Here is a 22,557-nt window from a genome sequence, read left to right on the forward strand (position 1 = left end):
CTTGTCCGGCCGGGCTGGGCTGACGGTCCCGCAGCCACGCCTGGAGTCCTTTTAAAGAGACCGAGCAGCCGCGGGGGCGCCCGGAGGGGCGGGAAGGGCTCAGCTCTGCCTTTTTTGGGGGGGGGGGGGGGGGGGGCTCAAGGACAAACGCTGCCCCTGCCCCGGGGCCAGCAGTCGCCCAGGGCACTGGTTGGAGCAGGGGGAAGCAGCGCCCCATGCAGAAAAGCCCCCCGGTCCTTGCCCCCCCCCCCCCCCAAAACCCCCAGGGCTGGGGGGTACCAAGCCGCAGCGCTCAGCCCCCCCAAAAGGGTCCCCCCCCAAGGGCTGGCATCGCCCCCATAGTCCCATCAGAGCCGGGGCGGCGGGGGGGACATCGGCCGCATTTGGCCGTGTCACCACAGCCCCTGCCCCGTGTCCCTCCTGGGTCGGGGCTCTCCCCGTGGGGCTGGGGGCTGCGCCCGGGGGGATGCTCAGGGCTGGCACCAGCCCTCGCTGCCCCGTGGCGCTGTGTCCGGGCTGCTGGGGACATGGAGGGCCCCATGGACCGTCCCAGGCTGCCCCCAGCTCTGACCTGTGCGGGATGCCGTGCTGCCGCGCAGCCGCTTTTCCAAAGTGCTGCGATGCTCCGCAAGAAATCCCGGTGGGCACGGCCAGGGCTCGTGGCATGGCCAGGGCTCCTGCTAGCCCCCAACCCAGCCAAGGCTCATGGCCTTTGCTTGCGGTCAAATTCCCTTCCTGCTGACGGGAGCCCTGGCCGACGCGGGTCACCCTCAGACCCTCCTCGCCCGTGCAATGCCCCATGGTGGGTTGGTGCCTGGTGGCCCAAAGCTCAGCGTCCCCAAGGCCCTTCTCAGTGAGATTTTTTGCGATGGAGAAAATCCCCGTATGGACACTGTGGTGCGCTCTGTGACGATGGGGGGTGTGTGTGTGTGTGTGTGTATCTCTGTGTGTGTTCACACACAGACAGCTCCATATACACATTTGGGGTGATGCCGGGGTTACGGGGGCAGCTCCGCAGCCGGCCCGGAGCAGCCTGTGCGGCGTGGCCGTGGCCTTGCCGTTTGCTGCCCGAGTCGTGACAACTGATTCTGCGGGCGCTCGCAGCAAGGAGAGCCGTAAATAGCTCGGCCCCTCGGCGGGGACGCGCCGGAGACGCTCTCCAGAGCCCGGCAGTGGAAAATCTGACAGCGCTTTCCACACTTGACTGGGTTCCAGCAAAACACCTCGGTGGCACCGATAGTGCCTGTACCCGACCGCCGCGCCATGGCCGGCGGGGGCCGGGGCGGGGGTTTGGCAGCTGGTCCTGCAGCCACGTAGTTCCCCATGTGCCTGGGGGAAGGTGGGTGTCATGGCAGGGTCCTGCTTGTCCCCAGCTGCCAGCCCAGGAGCCACCGCCGGCTGCAAAAGCAGAACCTGGGGCAGACGGGTCCGTCCGGGAGCCACAAGGGGCGTTCGCAGGAATTTGGGAACCTCCAGCCCCAGGTAGCGGGTTTTTTTGCAAAGCCGGCAGTGAAGGAACCGGCAAGGAAAACAGCATCTGAGCCAGGCCTCCAAGGTTTGGGAGCACAGCGGCCACCCAACTCCCAGCCAAGGGGCTTCCAGGTGACGCCAGGTTGCCCCGGGCCAGTGGCTGAAGCACCAACAGCTCCCCACCGCAGGCGCCGAAGTGGAAGCAGAAGAGCCCCGGCATTTGAGTAGAACGTTTCTGCGGAGGTTGAGGTTCCCACAGCTCCTTCTGTAGGGGTTCAAGCTCTTCCTCTTCCGTGACCACCTACCAGAGCTTGTGGCGAGCCCTCTGCTCCGCCAGCGCTTTGCGCTGGCGGAGCAGAGGGCTCGCCACAAGCTCTGCAGCCATCATTTCCATAACAATGCCAAAAATCGGCTAAATCGGCACTGGAAATGACCTCAGAAATAAGGATCGTGGTTAAGACAATGGAGATGACCCATTTAAGAGCCGTCTTGGCAGCAGAGGGTGGAAGGCCGATGGCCTCTCGGCTCCTGAGAAAGTCGGAGCCGCAGCGCGAACAAAGACGAATGGCTCCGGAGAAACGGGGGTAAGGGAAAACGAGGGGGAACAGGCAGATGAGGACAACTCCTTTTTATTGAAGAAAACTGGAGTAAAACCCACTTTTATTATATAAATATTAAAAAAGAAAGGACGGAAAGGCAGGACAAGAAGAAAAACACAGAAAATATTTACAGACAGTCAAGAAATACCCCTGGGCGCTCTACGAAAAACACGGCGAGATAAAATACTCCGGGGCGAAGTACTTTTGAAGGGAAGGGGAAGATGACGCTTCTGCTGAGGAAGGTCTGACCGCTCCGCGGCACGGCGGCGACAAACCGGCCTCACCTCGCAGGGGACCGCGGCTCTTCCTGCAGCCGAGCGCGTGGGAGCTCGGGGGAAGTTTTGTCCCCGGGGAACAAAAAGGGGTGGAAGAATCTCAGCACGGGGGGGGGGAACCTGCCGCTTTCCAACGCCCGCGTTGGGACTAACCGACGGGCTTTCCTGCAGGCTTCCCACCCATCAAAGGGCCCGGGATGGCGAATCTCTGTCCTTCTCTCCCGTCTCGCTGCGCTGGCACCGTAGAGACGCCCGCTCAGCCCTTTTACCCGCACATGGCGGTGGCAGACACCAGCGGCTCTTACCTGAAGATGACCTTTGGGCTGAACTAGCTGAACACGGGGTTTTCTTGGCAGCCGGACAGGAGATAAAAACTGCCAACACCGAGCACAGCGTGGAGACAAGTCTGCGCAAACCTCCCCATTCCTCAACCTGAAGTTAAAAACCCAAAGGCTAAAAAACTCAACGTGGCGGAGGTTGAGCAACAGGGGCTTGCGCAGACGGAAAGGACTGCGAGAGAGACAGAAAAACACCAGCGCGGAGTTCTACCCCTCGCGTGCTGTGCGTCTCTCCGCCTGGGGAGCTAAAAGCTTACCTCTCTGATTATTTTTTAAGATAGCTAATCTATGCGAGAGGGTATTTTAAAAGATTTGATAGGTTCTAAAGTCTACTTGAACATTAAAATGACCACAAAGCATGAAAAGATGCCAGCTAATGGGTAAGAGGGAAGTGGTGCATCAGCACTAGCTGGGCTCACGGCTCCTGCGTTCACGAGAAAGGGGGGGGGGGTGGTGGTGTTTCCTGTTTAAACAAATCTAACTTATTTAAAACGAAGAAAAATGGAGCTGAATTCACTTGTACCAAACCTTTTTGGACTAGCTTAAATTCAGTGAAAAGATTTCCCGGTCTGAGGTGCTGCTCTCAGGCGACAGCTTGTTGAGAGCTCTGCTGAAGGCCAGTTTGTAGATCAATTTGGATCAGCAGTTTAAAATCTTCATTAAAAAATTCAGAAAATATCGTCCTCATCAGACTCCTCCAAGTACTGGACAGGTTTTTTGAGACGTCCGGGCCTGGTCCGGGGCACGGCTGCTGGGGGGCTGTCGGCACGAGCGGCTGAATCAACAGTAAAGCTCTCATCGTCTTCCAGCTTGGATTTCTGGAGGGAAAAGCATAGTCAGGAAGTGAATCATGAGTCGGAGCAGAAACAGGGAACGCTCAAGCAGCACAAAACGCAGCACCGTGTCACGGGGAAGGTGGGGCTGTTGGGACTGATGAGACCAAACCAACAATCTGGGATAAATCCGTGTGCCCGACCCCCCCTTCTCACCCACCCTCCCCGCTCCCAGCAGTAAGGACGGGTGGCGCAGGGGTTCTGCCTGTGCCAGAACCCCCGGCACTGACTCCCTGGTACCCCCTTGGCTCTGACGGGTGGCAGGGTACGAACCTTTGCTGCAACCGATTTGGAAGGCTTCAAGCCAAAATCCGAATCCGAATCCGAATCCAAAGAGCTTGGCTGCCGTTTGACGACTTTCCGCCCCTTGGCCTGGCCAGGCTTCTTGTCACCCGCTCCTCCGGCCTCAGCATCCAGGGGTCCCTCCTTCCCCGCCGTCTTGCTGGGTTTGGGGGCAGCCTTTTTCTTGGCTAGAACATCCATGATGGACGGCTGGTGATCTGGAAGAGAACTCTGCTTTTAAACCCGTGTTTTTGCTGCTTCTCTTCCCGTTTGCAGTCGGGGAATTACTTCCAACACAAATACGGCTCCGCACTCTTCCGCGGGGTCAGCACACGGGTCGTCGCATTTCGAAGGGCGGTTTTTCTAGAAAGATTGCTCTTTACCAAAATGATGAGAAACGAGGTTGTTTCTCTGCTTAGTTCCACTACATTTAGAGGATCAAATTAAAATGCACCCAAAGCAATTCACAGACCATTTCAGATTGAAAAGTCCTGAACTCTCAAGGCCGCGGAACCAATCTTGAACCTTCAAAACTTTTGCACGGGGAAGGAATGAATTTACTGTCTACACTAAATGCTTGTGGGGTTCTTTCTTACCTATATTTTGACATTTTTTTTTAACAGCATCTTGAAGCATGTCTCCCAGTGAAGCTGAAATGAGCAGGCCATTCCTGAACGGTAACAGGCTGTCTCAATTTAGAAGCGGAAGAAACGGCTATTTTGCCGTGAAGTAACATACCACTTCAGCGCTGGGATCAAAACCAGCTAGAGATGGAGTATGCAAAACAGCTTTCAAAGTTTGACAGAGACTCCGCGCAGTTAAGTTTAAAAAAAAACCTGAGTCAAATGCTGTAGATTTATGGGGTCGAGCTAGCACTAAATAGAGCAAGCTACCCCAAAGAAGCTTTTCTCCTTCCTGGGAAGCAGGCGACCAAGGAGCTTTCTTCCCCAAAAGACACGCAGTAGAACATTGACTGCAAGACACAAATTCCACTCGGATTATTCCTGCCAAGTATTACATAGCGCTGTAGGAAGCATTCACTTTTCCTGTTCCCAAACGAAAATTCACTCCCTTCGAGCATGTCTGACATGAACTAGAACATGATATGTTTGGAAACAAATTTCTTGAAAAACGAGAACAACCAGGCAACCTTTGCCACAAACCTCAGATCTTTTCCGAAATAAAAACTCAAGTTATTCGGGCCCCTGAACGCCTAGCAAAATGATTTGGACTTGTTTCCCACAGGAATAATAACAACTGACATCTAAAAATGACCTTACTAAACTTCGCCTTACCCTTAGCGGCAGTGGCCTTCTTAGCCGCAGCAGGTTTTTTGGATACGGCCTTACTGCGAGGCACAGGGACAGAAGGAGCTGCAGGACCTTCACTCGCGTTTTCATCAGCAACCTCTTGGACTTGGACTGAATGAAGAAAGCAGAAAGCAAGTTCGAAATAGTCAAATGATCTCCTCCGGCTGTAAACACTGCAGCGGAAGAATTTTGATCCACTTTTTATAAAGAGCAACCATTAAAACTGGATTAATCACACCTTCAAGTTAAACAGACAAACTGCGACCAGCTTGTGGCCTCCCATCAAAGTTTCTTTGCAAGATCTTGTGACTCACGTCTGCCCCCGGCAGCGCCCAGCCCCGATCAGAATGCCCAGAGCGCTCTCCTGGGATTCTAGGAAAATCAACAGGGTATGGAAGGTCTCGTACTCACCAGGAACAGTGTTTTGCTCTGTCTTTTGCTTGGTAGCTTTAGCTGCTTTTTCGGTGGTTCCCCTAGAATACAAAACCCCAAGTATGTTTTCAACTTACGATGCACTGAAGAAAAAGAGCTATTAATTTCTCGATAGCATTAACACCAGAAGCACAACTAATTTCCATTGCCTGTGTGGGAAAAATACTCACTTTGGAGCAGCTCTGGGCTTGGGAGCAGGTTTTTCTTTTGAGTTTGTATCGGAGTCAGAGTTGCCTTCGCTGTCGGCCTGAAATTCAGGCTCCTCATCTGAGCTGGAGAGCTTTTCATCTGAGTCCGAACTGATTATAGTCTTGACTTTGGCTGATGAAACAACGCAGATGTATTATTTTACACATTTGGCAATACGCAGCTCAGTTTCTTTTTCAATATTTTAGCTGCAGTTATTAAAAAATAAAGATCTGAATAAAAACAAGCAGATACTGAGATTGCCAGTGAGAAGACTCCAAAACACAAGCGCATCCTGGGCTCGCTTACCAGCACCACGTTTGGTTTGCCAAGACAGTTAGGTAATTAAAGCCAATAACCTTATATCCTCTAGTTGTGCATTTCTGCTTTTCCTTGAAAAGCATTGTGAAAAATCTGGCTCAAATGGTAGAAATATTTAGTTGTTGTATACAGTAAAATAAATGAGCCTCTTAAAAATGATTTCTGATGGAGATCTCGGGCTCTGGGAGCTCTCTGAAGAGTCTGTTCAATTTTCTCCTCCACAGACGGCCCCCTCTTCTGCCTTTGGGTCATCACTCACCTGCTGCCTGGCGAACCACTCTCTCTCTTTGAGGAGGAGCTTCAAAATCAGACTCTGAGTCAGACCCGGAGTCAGACCAAGGGTTTCGTTTCTTCATTTTCTTTAATGGCTTAAACGGTAGAGTGGCCTGTCTCTTAGTACCTGAAAAACATTGGGAGGGAGGATGAAGCAGCAAACTTCCATGTGTACTTCGGGCTCAGCAGTTCACGCTCAACTTGGAAATACATCGCTAAATTCAGAGGATTCTGGCTTAAACACCACAGAGAAATGGCGATCTCTCCCGCTTGACTGTCATCCAGGATCACTTTCTCTCTCATCTAGTTTTTCCAAAAATACTGATCCTAGATGTTACTCATCACCTTCAGGAAGAGGTCAGATAACCAAATTTACAACCCTTCCGCTCACTTTTCCATGGATGGAATAACATATGAAAGCGTTTACCTTGCTCAGCATTAAGCTTCTTGACTAATCTCTGCTTAAGGCCCGAAGGCTCTTTGTCTCCTGATGCGTTTTCTTCTTGATTCTCATCGAATTCATTTTTTTCAGTCTGAAGATACAAGCAGATACCAAGTAGATCGTGAGTCGGGTCATTCCATTAAAAGAGGCACACGGAGTAATGGAGAAAGGAGCTGCTCATTTTAGACGTAGGGAAGTTAGTGATACAAGAAATCTGAGCCTGGGAAACAAACTGCCTGTCAAATTGATTACAGCCAAGTAAATCAGCCAGGATCTGTCCCCCAGATCAGGTGACTTAAAATGCAAAATCCAACATTAACAAAAACAGGAACTTTGTCTCCACTCCCAAGAGCGCTTTGGTACCGCCTTTGTGTGCTGATGGGACGGCTCTGGGGTGTGTTGAGGATGCAGAAACGAACAGGGTGGGTTAAAAAACACAGTGCAGGTTATTTGGAAAAACTGTCAGATGGAACCATCTGTAGGAAAGGAGCAATATGTCTGGCTTACGGGTCAAAACAGGTGGGGGGATATTTTAATTTTCTACGTTGCAAATGGCTGAATGGCATAATTTCAACTAGCCCTATAAAAAGAGTTAAATCTTTATCTCCTTGATATCGAGAACAATAATGGCATTAAGTGGATAAAAGCATTATTGGAAATGCAAAGGCTGTTCTAGAGAAGTGAATTTATCAGCTGTACACCTCCTGCCTGCTAGAGGATTTATAAAATCCCCAAGACACCTAGAACAGCCTTACTCACATCTGCTTTTTAATTTCTAAACTACCAACCCATCTCCGACATTGCGATATGTGCTCTTGCCGAAAGATTTCCCTCTAAGCCATCTCCCGATACGTCAGTGAATCTGTTCTCTTTTAGAGTGAGAAACATCCATTTCCAGCGCTCCCCGTGTTCTAAGATTCTGTCCCTCTCCTTGAACAGCTGCTTCATCAGGACAAGTTCAGTGTTTTGGGACTGTATTGAAGAGGGCGCAAAGACAGATTAAGCATTTGGAATGTTCCTTTTTACCTTTATTTTCTTTTTAGTTCTCTTCTCTGCCTCTGCCTTCATCTCTGCAGTTATCCGAGGAATGACCCTTATGCCATGAGGTGATGGCATTACTTCCGTCCGTTGTGCCACCTTCACCTTCGTTTTCCCTCCTTTCCCCTTTAAAGGTTTCCCAGTAAACCCTGCCATCTCATCCTGAGCTTGCTTGGCTTCCACTGCCTGCAGAGGTGAGCATAAAATAATACAACCATGAGAACACAAAAGAAACAGAAGTACTACTGAAAAACCCCCACCATCACATCCCTTGCAGTAAAGCGCTTTATACTTGCTGAGAGATTTCCTACTATCAGTTTAAATTAAGCTTCCCACTCTGGTACAGATTTGTACATTTTTCAGGCAATGATTTCAGCTCGAGCTATAGCTGTTACTCGGGGAGCAAGAAGAGACACAGGCAGTGACCAGGTGTGACAGTGCACAGACACGTGCCCGCAGCTTGGGCTCTGCTCAGTGAAGTCCAGCTCCTCCTTCACCTTTTCAGTGTCCAAAAAGCCCTTTGATCTACATCTCCTAGGACTGGATCCTAACATGGGTTTTCTCTCAAGCCCTCCTAAAACTCCTCCTCACTACTCAGACTGGTAATCGACCACCTTCCAATGGCCACCTCGGTGTTTTGAGTCCCTGGCCCAAAGCAGTGCTACTCCTGCCCAAGCTAGGAAGGTGAAGCAAACTTTCATTCTCCTCAGTGAGTGCAAGACATGGGAGTTATCATTTTTAGTTTCCTTGTCATGACAAAAAGTCAATAACGTGCTGGTGGATAAGACTACAAGAGAATCCGTCATCGGCACTGAACATTGACATACATCAAGTTCTTCAACAAAGACAGCAAGGTCTTCCTTCCACAGATCAGAGGGACTCTTGCGCTTAAGGTTTTCCAGCTCATTTTCCTAAAGGCAATCAGAGTTGATAATCATCAGTCATGTATTTTAATCCGCCATAAAAAAAAACATTATATAACAATGCTTTTATAAGAAAAGGAAGGAACATACTTTGTTGTCTCTCTGCTTACAGAGTTCATCTTTCTTCTCTTTAGTCAGATACCAAAGGGGCATGTTCAGCAGATAGTTGAAGTCCGGGCCTTTAGCTGCAGCTGATTCTTTCTCACTCTCCTCTTCCTCCTCCTCCTCTTCTTCCTGAATGTGGATTTGAAATAAACATTGTCAACAAATATATTGACATACAAGGGTAGGGCTATTGATCAAATTTGGACTGCATCACAGGTACCCCATGTACTTATGGTGTCCTTCTAGAACAATTCAGAAATGGATCAAGTTATGCTTCTTAAAGCCTCAGCTGTTATCGCACAGAAGAATCCATACGCAAAAACAATTCTCCGGATCTCTTTTGCTCTATTCTATCTGGCCTCTATGTCTTGATAGTACAGATTCTCCCCTCAGGCTACTTAAAACTGTCATCTTCCTCACAGCCCTTCCACAACTGTGTCCCACAGGAGGAAGGAAACCCTTAAGGAAGAGCAGAAATTGCTGTGGCAAGAGGACTTGACCCAGCGGACTCAAACCAGAATGACCAGGTCTCGTCTCGGTGCCTTCTGAACAAGCAACTGGATTTTTGTTTGTCCTATGTTTCCTATTACAGACACACCAGATACGCAAACCCTTGAATCCTACAAATTGAAAAGCAACTTGGGCTTCTTCCTATGGATTATGTAGTTTCAGAGACAGGGGCCAGTTCAGACCTATTTAGAGAGGATGACTGAAGCATTACCTTGTTTTGCGATTCCTTCCAGGCCTTCACTGGATCGGATTCATACCCTCTCTGGATAAGAACTTGAATCAGCTCTTTCTTGGGTTTGTTTTCTGTAAACAGACATTTCAGGATTGTCAGCTAGTGACCACTACCAATTGCTGTTAGGAAAGACAGATGAGCTTTAAATATTGGATCCTATAGTTCTAGCAGCTCAGCATCCCATTGGGCTCTAAAAAAGCCTTTCCTCATCAGAGGCAGGACGTGTGGAAGAGCCTGAAACAACACCTAACAAGTTCCTAGGTGATTTGTCAGGTCAGCATTGCTCCTATACCTGCCAGCAACACCTGCCAGAGCACTGTAAATATTTTTCTTCCTCATTTCCATGTATGCATTTCCCCTGCCCTGAGTAGTTTTTGAACTTGGAAAAAAAGGTGTGATGGTATCAAAAAGGTTTCACAATAATAGGCAGGCAGGTGGAGAAAAAAAAACCCCAATAGCGCTCAAAGGCTTTGGTGTAGCTTGCACCTCATTAGACATCACCAGGGAAATTTATGCTGTAAGTGCCCCAACCAATGGAAATGCTTCAACTGGAATTTGTTCCTTTTTAAGATACCAGAAGCAATCAGCCATGAGACACAAATACAAATGAAACCAGCTTTGTCAGCCTTGGAACTGCTTATTACAAAACCCCAAGAAAATGCATTTCAAGGGAATTATTTCTCTTCCTGAGTCAAGTCAGACAGACCCAGGCTGTTGGGATTATTGGGCTGCCTTCAGACACAAACCACAAAGCATCTTATGACACTTTGTCCAGCTGCATCCTCCATGAATGCAAGTGAAATACAGACTGCCTTTTAGACTGAGGTGGAAAAGTTGATTGAAAAATTTGAATGCTGGGAACAAAGACCTGTTTCTTTTTCTAGCTCATGATGCTCAGATGCTGCTAACGTGAGTATCTTCTAAAGTTGAAACCCCAATCCACTGAGAACATGATTTGGAATATTTTTGCAGAGGTTCACAGAGATAACACGGAAGAGATACGGGTTCTTAAGAAGTATGCATTCAAACAGAAAACACTAGCGCCTTCCAACCCCGCCAAGCACTTAACTCTTATTCCTACTGAGTCAGAAATAGGAATTATTGCTAAACTATTAAAGAATATTTCTGCTCTCAAAATAGTGTCAAACACACAGTAGGAAAGCTGTATGAGTATCTTGTTTTAATTAACATATGCATAACACTGCATAGACCAAGGATACTCTGTGAAACATTTTCCTCTCGTATGTTGCTGGAACAGAAAGATAAGCTCTGGTGTAGTTTGTTAAGAGCCAGTCTGGGGCCGAGGGGGTGCTGACAGAACTCAAGACAGCACCTAGTTCTTCCCCCAGTTTCATAAAGCAAGTAACCAAGAACAACACATACCGATCACAATTTTGCCATCTATTTTCTCCAGGATGAAACGAGCCTGGTTGCTCAGTTTTGCAGACTCGGCACTTAACATTCCAATAAGCCATTCTTTTCTCAAACTGTAGTACCGGAGCCTGAGTTCAAAGAACTCTTTAAGAATATCCTGGGGAGAGTCGTACTTCTTCAGAAAGCCAACATGGTCAAAAAGAACCTAGATGAAGGAACACGGGCGTTATGATGATAAAACTGATTTCCAAAACCACTGAAAATTACCACCTATAACACAGGTGTGATAGCACAGTTGAATTCTTAGCCAACAAATTGTAAAACCGTAGCATTGTTTTAGAAATTACTTCAGTTTGCAAGCACAGCAGCAGAGACAATTTTAGAATTTCAGAGTTCTTGAAAACACACAGTAGGGTTAAGGTTACTTGAATCTTAAAGCTATCTGTAGGATAAACATTTTGCATCCAGCTTCGCACGTTGTCAGAATCCAGACATACAATGGCAGTGCTGTTGTCACAACAAAGGTCTCTGTGAACTGTGCAATTTCAGATCACTTTGACTCCTTCAGGCAAAACCATACCACTCTGGGCCCATTCCCAAGCCAGTCTCTTGACCTTTTGAAGGTATATTTAGAAAGCTGATTTAAAATGAGTAACAGCCGAAAAATCAAAGTGAATAGGTTACTGCGAAAGAGTACTTGTTACAAGCAGCAACTGCAGCTGTCCACGCAGTCTCCGAGTTAAACCAAGAACTTTATTTGACAAAATCTGTTACATACCATGGAGTTGCATGTTAAATTTGTTTGGAGTTTGAAGACCTTATGCAGCCCCGCTGCGTTTGCTTCGGCTAGTTTTTCTTCAGTCATCTTCACGATAAACTTCACTGTCGTATCTGTGTGATATTCTTTATAGTCTGTGATTAGTGGGGGGGTCTTCTCAGTCCCATTTAACATTGGCTCCAGAACTTGCTCTTTGTACGTCTGAGAAAAGAATCAAATTCAGACCCATGTTTTCCGTGGAGATGAAAAGCTCCAAAGCCCGCTAATCACGTTTTGCTTTACAGGGCAAGCTTATACATTCCCAGGGCAAATTCACTGTTTATTACCTGTGTCCATGTTCTGACAGGCAGCTCGGTGATCTCAATGGTTGTAGAATCAAGGATAGACACTTCACCACTTATCACATACTGATTAGGCCCCAGCTCATCTATTGTGCCTTTGAAATTCTTGTAACTAGGAAGCTAAGCAGAAAAGAACACTGAATTCAGCTTTGTGTTGATGCTTCTGTTTTTAAGCACTTGCATGAAATGCTCCAATATGTGCTGAATAAACTAATGAGTGAGACACTGTTTTTTTAAATACATTATTTACCATTGGCAATGGCTCTTCTCCATCCATCAGACGACGGATATTATTCACAACTTCCCTGATATCAAAGTTGGGGATCTTACAGGACCAGCCAGTCCCAATCCCTTCTGCCCCATTGATCAGCACCATTGGAATGATGGGCATATACCATTCCGGCTCCACACGTTGATTGTCATCGTAAAGGAACCGCAGGATATTGTCATCCATTGGTGGGAACAGCAACCGGGCTAGCGGGCTAGAATGGAAAAGAGAATTTACGCCCAAATTCTCGTTACAGAACAGTGACCGCCATGCAAAAAGAACCCCCCCGAAAACAAAAAACCCACCTAAGTATCAAGTCTGGTAAGATGCTAAGAATATTTAAGACAGTAAGAAATCTTTAATGCTGACCTGAGCATTGTAAAGATGTATCGAGGGCTGGCAGAGTCTTTCCCACCATGCAGCCTTGTGCCAAACTGACCAATAGGCTGCAGCAAGTTGAGGTTGTTACTGCCCACAAAGTTCTGAGCTAAGTTAATAATAGTCATCATCAGCGATGCCTGCAACAAAGGAAGGTTCAAAGCTAAAAATGCAGAATTCTTCACTGAATGGACAAAGTTAAAGGCAAAATTCACACCAAGAACAGAATTGGTGTAGAAGATAAACTCAACTAATGAAATACTGGAGGAAACTCTCACTGAAAGTGCATCCCAAGACCCCTCTAGTCTGGCTGACCAGATACATTCCAGTGACCCACCATATATTGCTGTCTACCTGTTCTTGAAGCCTCCAATGAAAGATTCTATCAGTCTCCCAAAGGAATCTTGTTTTAGTGCTTAACTTCTCCTTACCAAGGCAGAAAGGCTAGTAACATCTGCCTAAACCTATCACAAGTAAAGCGGGTTTTTCTTGTTCTACTTTTTGAATGAAATATACTCCCATAAAGTCTAGGTAGGACAGAAGACTGACCAATCTCAGATGAAATTAATATTGAAGTATTAATAGCAGATATACAGCCACTTTGCTTTGGTGTTTATACTCAGACATCTAATTCTGCTTTAGAGGCATCTTAACTGTCAAGTCAACAGAAGGGCTTTTTTGCCTTTCATTTAAAAAGCATTTTGGACAACCAGGCCAGGACCTTACCTCACCATGATGGTATGAGGACATCTCAGCTACAGAACCAGCCAGCTGAGCAACCTTCACCTCCCGCTTATCGTTTCGTTTGAAACACGTGAACAGAACTTTTCTTTGACCTGGCTTCAAACCTGTATAAAAAAAAAAGCAAACCACCTTGTGATTAGAACGTACAATGTGTTTCACTTAGCTTCTGCTCTGTAGAGACTAAGAACTACTTATTCACCTAACGAATCTGCACCAGGAGAGTAAGGTACTTGCAATAATATACTACAAAATGGACAAGACATTTAATCCAAGGATTAAAAAACTTGGACAGCAGAAAACCTATTTCAGAATACTGACCCTGAAAACTCATCAAGGTTCCCCGATTCTGGTGATACGACATGCAAACACCCATTTATTAAGTTGTGAGGAATGCACTATTTGGAATCACTACCGTGAAATAACTTACCATCAACCAGTGACGGGATTGACCTTTCATTATCTGAGTTTGAGAACAGCACTAACTCCTTGTTGATGAAGTCGTTGTATGTCAGGTAATTAGTATTTTTCCCATATAGGTATTCCTAAAAAAAACAGTTGCAAGACTGCCTTAATTTTAACAAGGTGTAATCTGTTTCTTAGCTCATACTTGGCTAGTTTCACTAAAACGGAAGCTCCTTGTGAGACTAGTTAAACATGGCTCAAGTGCTGACATTCTAAGCGTGGCAAAGTGAAACATCCCTTCCCGTGACGCAAGGCCCATTTTTGGAGAAATAAAGTCTCCGGACACTCCTGCTCAAGTTATCATTTCCCTATTGATGAAGTAATTTGAAAGATAAGAATTAAAAATGAAATTAACTGTTGGCCAATTGACAATGAGGCTACACTGATAACAGAAGGAGTGCTCTGCAAAATCCTGAAACATTTTAACTGTCCCGTAATCCGGCGACTGGCACGCTGACTCGCAGCTGTGTGCAGCTCTGGCGTGCCAGAATGAAGCTGAGAACAGCCCCAGGGAGAGACGGGAAACCAGTTTCCTTCATGTATGTAAGCCTTTTACCTCTGGCAGACCGTGCAGCTTCCGTTGTCTTCTATCCTCCATGAAATTAGTCAGCCACTCCTTTCGCTCTTCTACCTTCTTCTTGCTAAAGGCCTGTATATTACAAAATGAAAAATAACTCAATTCTAGGACATTCTGTGATGTGCCCTATTGGACCACTTGAGAAAAAGAAAGCATACAGGAAGAGTTCACCCGGGAGAATAACACGCTAAACAGGATGACTAAGTAGCCCAAGAAGTGCAAGAAAAGGTTCTTGTAGCTAAATATATTAAGAGCATAATTTACACCAGTCTGTAGGAGACATGGTAGTTAGGTTTAAATGTATGGGTTTTTAACATCATAATGGAAAACTAAAGCAGATGTTGGGGAAAATTAGTATTTTGTGGAAAAACTTGTTTTTTTGGCATTGCCTAATAGCTCAGAATACTTAAGAGTCAATGACTACTGAAGGTGAAGAAGTTCACAGAAGCGACTAAGGTATTAATCCACTGGTGAACCATTTTGCAAGATGAAAATCTGGGGAAGAAAGGGGAGGTCTGACTTTGAGAAAACTGCAGCAGAACACGCAGAAAAATGTTGAAGAAATATTTACTATTATGTCTGAAAATGTCAATTGGTTTGTAGTGATTAGTTTGTTCCGAGCTATATTTGAAAACCATCATTAAAAGGGTACTCTTGGCCTGAGGTCCACGGACAGATTTGCTTCTACTGGTTAGACTAAAGCCGTAGCCTTGGTAACAAAGAGACTGTCTCAAGCCCAAAGGCTTTTAAGAGCATTTTAAGAGAAAATACACAGCACTCTAAGCAGTGGAATACCAAAGGTAGTAAGTCAGCAATTAAATCAAGTGCTAGTTACCAGGGTGATCGCAGCATCATCTTCAGGACCAGAATATTTGAAGCCAATTCGGTGTTTAGCCATATCTGCAAAGTATTCTTTAGCCTCCTTTGATGTGCTGGTACCCAAACCTGCAGAGACAGTACTAGTTAATCCTAATAACTTCTTGCTTAAATTAAGTTGCAGTTCAAAGAAATATTTGGCTGTGCCTAGTTTCTGTAATGATCACATAAACGTACAGCGTGAAGACGACATACAGGCAACTTAGGTTACCCGACATCTCGTTTTAAACTATCACAAAAATCATAAGAATTACAGATAGGTGAGCAGTTGCATATTGTACGTAACTCCTGTAGATATCTGAAATGATTAACTGCAAATTGGAAATGATTCCTCATCACCCAGCCACTGTTCTGCAGTTGGTACCTTCCTTATTGGTATTAGGCGATTCTGGAGTAAGCACTTCGCTCACAGTGCTAAGAGTACGCAAAGACTCTACTACGGAAAATAGCACATAAAACTGAGCATAACTGCATAAGAGGGCTGAAAGAACAGTTACCTAGTTCCACTTCGGGAGATTTTATTGATACTTTATCCACTTAGAGGTTATTGTTTCCTTACTTTTATATTTTATGCCCCATGTATTTGTAATCAGAATATCTTAGGAGGGAAGAGACGTTGAGGATACCCGGTCCAAACCCCTTCTGCAAAAGCAGGGCTAACCAAATGAATCGTGAATGCTCGTATTTGGAACGTTTAATTTCACCATACTACGTTTTCTACAAACCTTTATAGTACTTGATTTTCCATGAATTGTAGTTCTGCGTACTGTTTTTCCATTCTTCAAATTCAGGAATGCTGTAGAATGCAATTTCTTCTTTGTTTTTAGAGGCCTACAATGAACAAATATTGTAACTGTGAAATGAGAAGCAGATTTGGACCAATGGATCCTTATTCATTCACCTTACCGTCTACCCAACCCCTACCTTTATGATGGGAGTAATAAATTCCTCCAAAAAGTTGTGTCTTAGAAGAGATGGCCAGTTGTGATGGATGAAGTTAATCAGCAGACCTTTGATATGCGATCCATCTTGATCCTGATTTAAAAAGAAAAAAGAAAGAAAAAAGGTGTATTTCATCAGGGACGTGAAAGAATTGACAATTGTTAGCTTAATAGCAAACGATTCTATAATTCCAGCTAACCGACCCTATTAACTTTCACTTCTAAAAAGGTGACCACGCATTGTTTAACTACTGAAAATTAAGAGAAACAGAAAAGGCACATTCTTGGTAAAAAACGGTATCAAGGACTGGTCAAGGACCTTGAATCAGCAGACTGCAACGACAGTATTTAGCTATTTGGTGATGCTGCTGCTCCCCCCCCATCTGTTTTGTTTTGCGGCTGAAAAGATATTATGACCCACTAATATAGAATGATAAAAAGAAACAAATACAGCCAATGAGGTACCACAACGGCAGTGGGAGAAAGGTAGTATTTTCTTTTTTCCTCTTTATTCAAGTGTTCGTTTTTTTCCTCTCCCAATTTTCACTTTTAGTGGGCCTAACCTGATCTGTCATAATCATAATCTTTCCATAGCGAAGACTCTTTAAAGATTCTTGATCTTCATAGTTCTTCTTATATTGTAAGCCGACAATCTTGATGATGTTGTTGATTTCAGCATTTTCCATAATCTGGAAAAGATCACACGGAATAAAAACTTGTCTTTCAGACTAAAAATGTATCTTAAAGTCTACAATTATCCATAAGTATACCGTTGACTGAGCTTTGTCTTGTTTTGCTGTTTAGAAACTTATCATTTCTAAATGGAAGTCTAATGCTTTAATTTTTCTAGATCATTCCAAATGTTTTATAGTCCACAATACAAACACTGTCCCTTCAGAGGCAAAACGCTGAACAGGATTTAATCAATATTCTCACTTAACCAGCAAGGAGGGATGAAGATGAGACTAGACTCAGGCATTAAGACACTACTCTTTACAGTGTTCCAGGCGTTCAGCTGTACTCCGTTAAAACACACTGCATTACACAAAGCACACTGTTCTAACATGTAGACTGTAACGATTTCCCAACTAACCTGCTTATGAGAAGCTTCTCGGACGTTGAGTATTTTCCCACGAAGGGGAAATACTCCATATTTGTCTCTACCAACCACTCCTAGACCAGAGACAGCCAGTGTTTTGGCCGAGTCTCCCTCGGTCAGGATAAGTGTACAATCTAAAGAATTCTTGCTGCCTAGAACAAACAAAAAAATTCAAGTCAATTTTCTAATTAAGGAGTGAAATCAAAGCCTGAATACTCACAAATTGAATGAGAATAAATATCTTCTAACACACACAGGCTTTGTTGCGCTGCACATAGTAAATGGGACTGTAAAATCGGGATGAACTACAATTGCAGGTTTTCTCATTATCTTTAGGAGACAATTCTATCATTTTTCTAACAAACAAGTTTTATCTTTTTGAATGAACTGGTTACAAAGGTGTAAAGCACTTACCAGCATCATTGGCATCATCCAGCTTAGGAACACCCTTAATCTTAGTGTGTTTCACAGCCGAACATTTCTTATTCAGCTGGCTCTGAGCTTTAAATTTTACCCAGTTTAGGATACTTTCAACAATGCCACAGCCAACTGCCTGCAATACAAAAATAATCCCAAACAATTGTGGGAAAAGCCTCAACAATGACAGAATTCTAAGTTACACACTTTTTCTTTAGTTCATGGCTATATATACTTCAAAAGTATATATTTGCCACATTAAACGTAAGATGCAGTTTTACAGACGTCTTGATTATCCACGTATATCAATACTTACACCCTTAATAAATTTTTCGCTCAGTTTACAGGTTGAACCAAAGTTCTTTGCCTGCAGAGTCATGTTCTCCTTAGTCTGAGAGTCAAAGGTTGGGTTTTCAATTAAGCAATTCACGAAAATCCACATGTGATTCTTCACCTGTATTTAAATGCACCAAACACCACACATTATACAGGCTCACCTCACCAAGAGCAGTGCAGTCTGACATTCGCCTGACAGAATCACACAGTGAGGAAAAACTAAATCATCACTCTGTTTCTGAATTTTCCTGGATGTCTCGTAAGAATTTAGGACAACATTCATGAAAAATGTGATATGATTTGGGTTGTCAAGGAATCACAGCGCTCAGCCTAAGTAGGTATTATCTAACAAATACTGAGTTTTAGTGCATCTACACTGACTTACAGTGTTCTGATTACAAAATACATCAGCCAAACAAAGAGCAGATTGTTAGCTGGCCGAAAATGGACAATAGGAGACCTCTACAATTAGCAATTTTATATATATTGTCCGTACAATGGAAATATGTATCATTAATTAACCTGGTATTGCATTAAGCTGTAGTTACAATTTGCAATAATGCTAGAGTTATGTTTCCCACTGGGGAAATTCTGACATTGTACCTGAAAAGGCTTCACTCCAACTCCATTTTTGTTCTTCTTTTTCACAACATCAATGAGTTTAGTCACGAGCTGGTCAGCTACATAATCAACGTGCCTGCCACCCTAAGGGAAAACGGGACCAAAGACCTGGGGGTGATTCCATTGAAAAAAAACACACCAAGGATGCAGATCTATTTAAAACTTTAAGCATTGTCTGTGCAACATTAAGCAGCTAAGTATTTTTCACTAACATACGCACATTTGAAAATAGCTGAGAACATTAATGATGATGAATATGGAATTAGCTTTGCTAAATAAGGAAGAGTTACCTTTGTAGTGGCAATGCTGTTGACAAAGCTAACTTGCTGGAAGCCTTTTTCACTTAAAGTCAAACACACTTCCCACCGAGAATTTACTTCCTCGTGGATAACCTTAAGTGCATTTCCAGTTTCATCCACTTTGTCCTTCAGATAGAGGTCCACGTAACTGCGGAATCCTTTCACCTGCATACAGATGAAAGCAGACAACTCAGAACAGCTCCTATAAATACTTCATTCATCTCCTCCTGAAAAGTGGGTAGAGAAATCACTCATGCAAATTTTCTTTTTACTATGTGTAATGATGTAAATTGCTTCAACAAAAATCGCACTGTTTAAATGGCATGAGAAATACAGATATTACGGTTCCTTTTAAATGCTTACTTACAGGCAGCCTCTGTCCATTTAGGAAAACTTTGACATCCTTTGTGGATCCAGCAATATCATACGCTCTTCGAGACATTAGTGCTACAATGTCTTTATCAAGAATTGTCATTTTGAATTTTGACAGATCAGGTTGGAAAGTGACACACGTGTAATCTTCTCCATCAAAATATTTCAGTTTCATTTCACCAGCCTTTCCCATGTTGTCTGTCCAGGTCTGAGAAAAGCAGGTCTTGTGAGTGGCAAGTCCAGCACACACAAGCAACTAGCTTAGTTTTTAAAAGCAGTAATCTGATTTATGAGTTTTAAATACTTTCAAATAATAAAAAAAACCCCACTGGTTAAAAACTAGATTCTGATTATGTCTGCTTATTTCATTATTCACTTGAATTACATCCAGTCGTACAGTAACTGTGGGTTAAATTTATTCCAATCACGGTGCACTGAATGCAAGTTATGCCTAAATTTTTGGAACGAAACCGTAGTGTCTTATCTGAAAATCTCAAGTATAACCTTACTGAAATGAGAAACGTTCATACCTGCTTGAATAACTTCTTGTATTCACGGCATGCAGTTTCAACAGTAAATTTTGTGCTAAATATGTTGCACAGTTTGGCTCCATAACCATTTCGCCCACCTGGAATTAGAAGGAAAACAGACTTGTGTTATTACCTTTGTTCAAAACCATCTAAAAGGATTCCAGACTAACAGGAGTTCAGCCACTTCAGCACAACTGTCAATAAGCAACAATATCCTACAAACTCTGTATGCGACTGCAAACCCATATTTAATTGGGATTAGTGTTTAAAGAGAATTTTTCCTGTTCTCCATGTTTGTACCATTTTTACTCTAAAATAGAGCATGGAGACTTCTCTCTGATGGACTCAGAATGCCTTTTTCACATTGCATCAAGGACGCCCTTCCCTGTTCCTTTAGTTCAGTTCCCACATTTAAACTGATCCGTCTGCTCAGAAATATTAATGCACGTTTGAGAGTCTTCCCTACCTGTGACTTTCTTTTCATTGTCATCGTAGTTGCTGGATGTCAGCAGCTGTCCAAAGATAAGAGCAGGCACATAGACTTTCTCCACTTTGTGTTCAACAACTGGAATACCTTTCCCATTGTTCCATACACTGATTGTGTTATTCTCTCTAGGGGGAAAAAAAAAATTGTGTTTTTAAGGCTGCAAATGACTGTGCTATGAAACAAGTATTATACAAAAGCTCTGGGGAAAGGCCACCATTTCATCAAGAGCAAATCTCTCTTCCGCAAGTGCAGAAACAGCCAGCAGAGGGAGGACAAGTCAACAAAAAAATTCTCAGATCGGTAGATACCGTCTAATGAAACGGACCGCCACGCGTAAAAATCCTCTATCTATGCTCAATGACAGAATAAAAAGGTTGAGAAGAAGAAAAGAGGAAAATGGCCACAATGGCAAGCAACAACAAAGCAGCAGTCCTTTCACCAGCCAGCACTCAGTAACAGACGAAGGGACCAAACAAAGAAAAAGGCTTTCACAACCGGTGAATTACATTTGGTCTAACTTCGATCGGCCTCAGGGCACAGCCCTCCAGTACCACGCCAGCTTAGCAGAACAGCATCGGAGTGAGAAAATCTACCGCACTTGAGTTGGGAAGGCAATGAACAAAAATTAAATAAAACTTACACATCAATAGTCACTTTAATGCACGACATGCTTTTATCTCTCTGCTTGTTGTCTGCAGCATTGACTAGAATGGAAAGATTATTGTTATTATATTACATTCTCAATCAAGACCAAACTATTAACTATAAAGTGCCTTCAGTAGAATGAATGCAAAAATTAAATACAATGTTAATAATTATCATCTGGGTGTGCAAATATTTTCCAAGTTACAAAGAGGAGTACTACAAGTTAACACTAAAAGGAGAATTTTTGTGCTGAATTAAGTTGGTTTTCTAATAGAGTGCCATCCCATGAATGGCTTGCTATTAAGTAGCGCTAATGGAAGGATATTAGTATCCAATATTTCCAAGCACAATCAACAATGTACTCTGCGAACACCATCCATCAAATTATAGACAACTTGCAATAGACATCACTTGGTCAACAACGTGACCAGATAAAAGTACACTCGATAAGTTCTTGTATTTAATTCTAGTTTCTTAGACATTCAGCACCCATTAATAACTCGTCAGTCACTGACTCAACAGGTCACCTTACCTAGAATCTCATCAAAGATTTTGTATAAGCCAGGCACAAAGGTCACATCTCTGCAGTTAAGGCCCACGCCCTCATCAAAAACCCACATTTGCTGAAAAGAAGGCAAAAAACATGTTAAGTCCCCAGGTCCCCCCTCCTCTTCGGTGCCATCAGTTTGTAAAGCAGATGTTTTGTGCTTTATAAACAGATGTTAATGACTTCTTGCCTGCACCGAGGAGCTCAGGCTCAGCCCCGCGGCCCTCCCCTGCCCCGGGCCCCCCCCGCACCTGAGTGACCAGCTCCACGGAGCCGATGTAGGTGTCGGGCCGGAGCAGGATGTGCTCCAGCTGCGTCTTCTTCTGGTAGATGTGCTCCACCGAGAGCCCCTTCTTGCTGCCATCGCCCTTGGGCAGCCGGAGGTTCTCGTTCGCGGGCTGCTCGGGGGAGAGACGGTGCCAGTGAGAGGGAGTGGGATGCAAAGTTGGGGGGGCCCGGAGGGGATCGCATCGGCGTGTGTGGGGGGGTTGGATTGGGCCTGGGCGGCGGGAGACCCCGACACGGCACCGGGGAGGGGATCCCGGGGGGGGCCGTGGAGGGGGGATACCCCAGAGGAACAGGGGATGTGAGGAAAGCGGGGGGGGCTGAGGGAGGCGGCCGCAGGAGGGGACGGGGGAACCCCGGCGGGAAGTGAGAGAGGCCCGGTGGGGCCTGAGGGAGGCCCGGTGGGGCCTGAGGGAGGCCCGGCGGGAGGTGAGGAAGCCCCGGCGAGGGCCGAGGGAGGCCCGGGACGGCGAGAGGACGGGGCGGCGGGGGATGCCGAAGCCCCGCGGGGACAGGGGCCGTGGGGCGGGTCGGGGGAGGATGACACGCACGCGGAGGGGCGACGGGGACTCCTGGAGCTCCATGGCGGCGGCGGGCGCTGCTGAGCGGAG

General features: G+C 45.0%; 1 protein-coding gene across 1 annotated transcript; it reads right to left on the reverse strand.

Annotated features, from left to right (window-relative positions):
* Positions 1–2,084: 2,084 nt before the first annotated feature.
* Positions 2,085–22,557, reverse strand: TOP2A (DNA topoisomerase II alpha). Its single transcript, XM_074561735.1, has 35 exons — positions 22,498–22,557; positions 21,913–22,059; positions 21,647–21,737; positions 21,110–21,173; positions 20,449–20,594; positions 19,983–20,080; positions 19,448–19,660; positions 19,072–19,245; positions 18,764–18,865; positions 18,141–18,278; positions 17,822–17,960; positions 17,402–17,559; positions 16,872–16,997; positions 16,292–16,402; positions 16,093–16,198; positions 15,327–15,436; positions 14,471–14,563; positions 13,880–13,994; positions 13,435–13,556; positions 12,700–12,848; positions 12,313–12,544; positions 12,048–12,182; positions 11,722–11,922; positions 10,953–11,148; positions 9,549–9,640; positions 8,813–8,956; positions 8,627–8,710; positions 7,788–7,985; positions 6,747–6,852; positions 6,306–6,446; positions 5,710–5,860; positions 5,519–5,580; positions 5,093–5,218; positions 3,789–4,015; positions 2,085–3,500 (listed from the first exon to the last, which is right to left on the reverse strand). Exons 1-35 carry the CDS (start codon positions 22,528–22,530, stop codon positions 3,351–3,353), a joined length of 4,680 nt encoding a protein of 1,559 aa, XP_074417836.1. The 5' UTR covers positions 22,531–22,557; the 3' UTR covers positions 2,085–3,350.

This window comes from Larus michahellis, chromosome 18 (genome assembly GCF_964199755.1).
Source record: "Larus michahellis chromosome 18, bLarMic1.1, whole genome shotgun sequence".
NCBI lineage: Eukaryota > Metazoa > Chordata > Aves > Charadriiformes > Laridae > Larus > Larus michahellis.

Coding starts and splice junctions, on each gene's coding strand:
- TOP2A (XM_074561735.1), bottom strand. CDS start 22,530: ATGGAGCTCCAGGAGTCCCCGTCGCCCCTCCGC. Junction 19,661..19,982: donor ACAAGAAGTTATTCAAGCAG/GTATGAACGTTT, acceptor TGCTTTTCTCAG/ACCTGGACAGACAACATGGG. Junction 17,961..18,140: donor GCGAAAAATTTATTAAGGGT/GTAAGTATTGAT, acceptor TTTGTATTGCAG/GCAGTTGGCTGTGGCATTGT.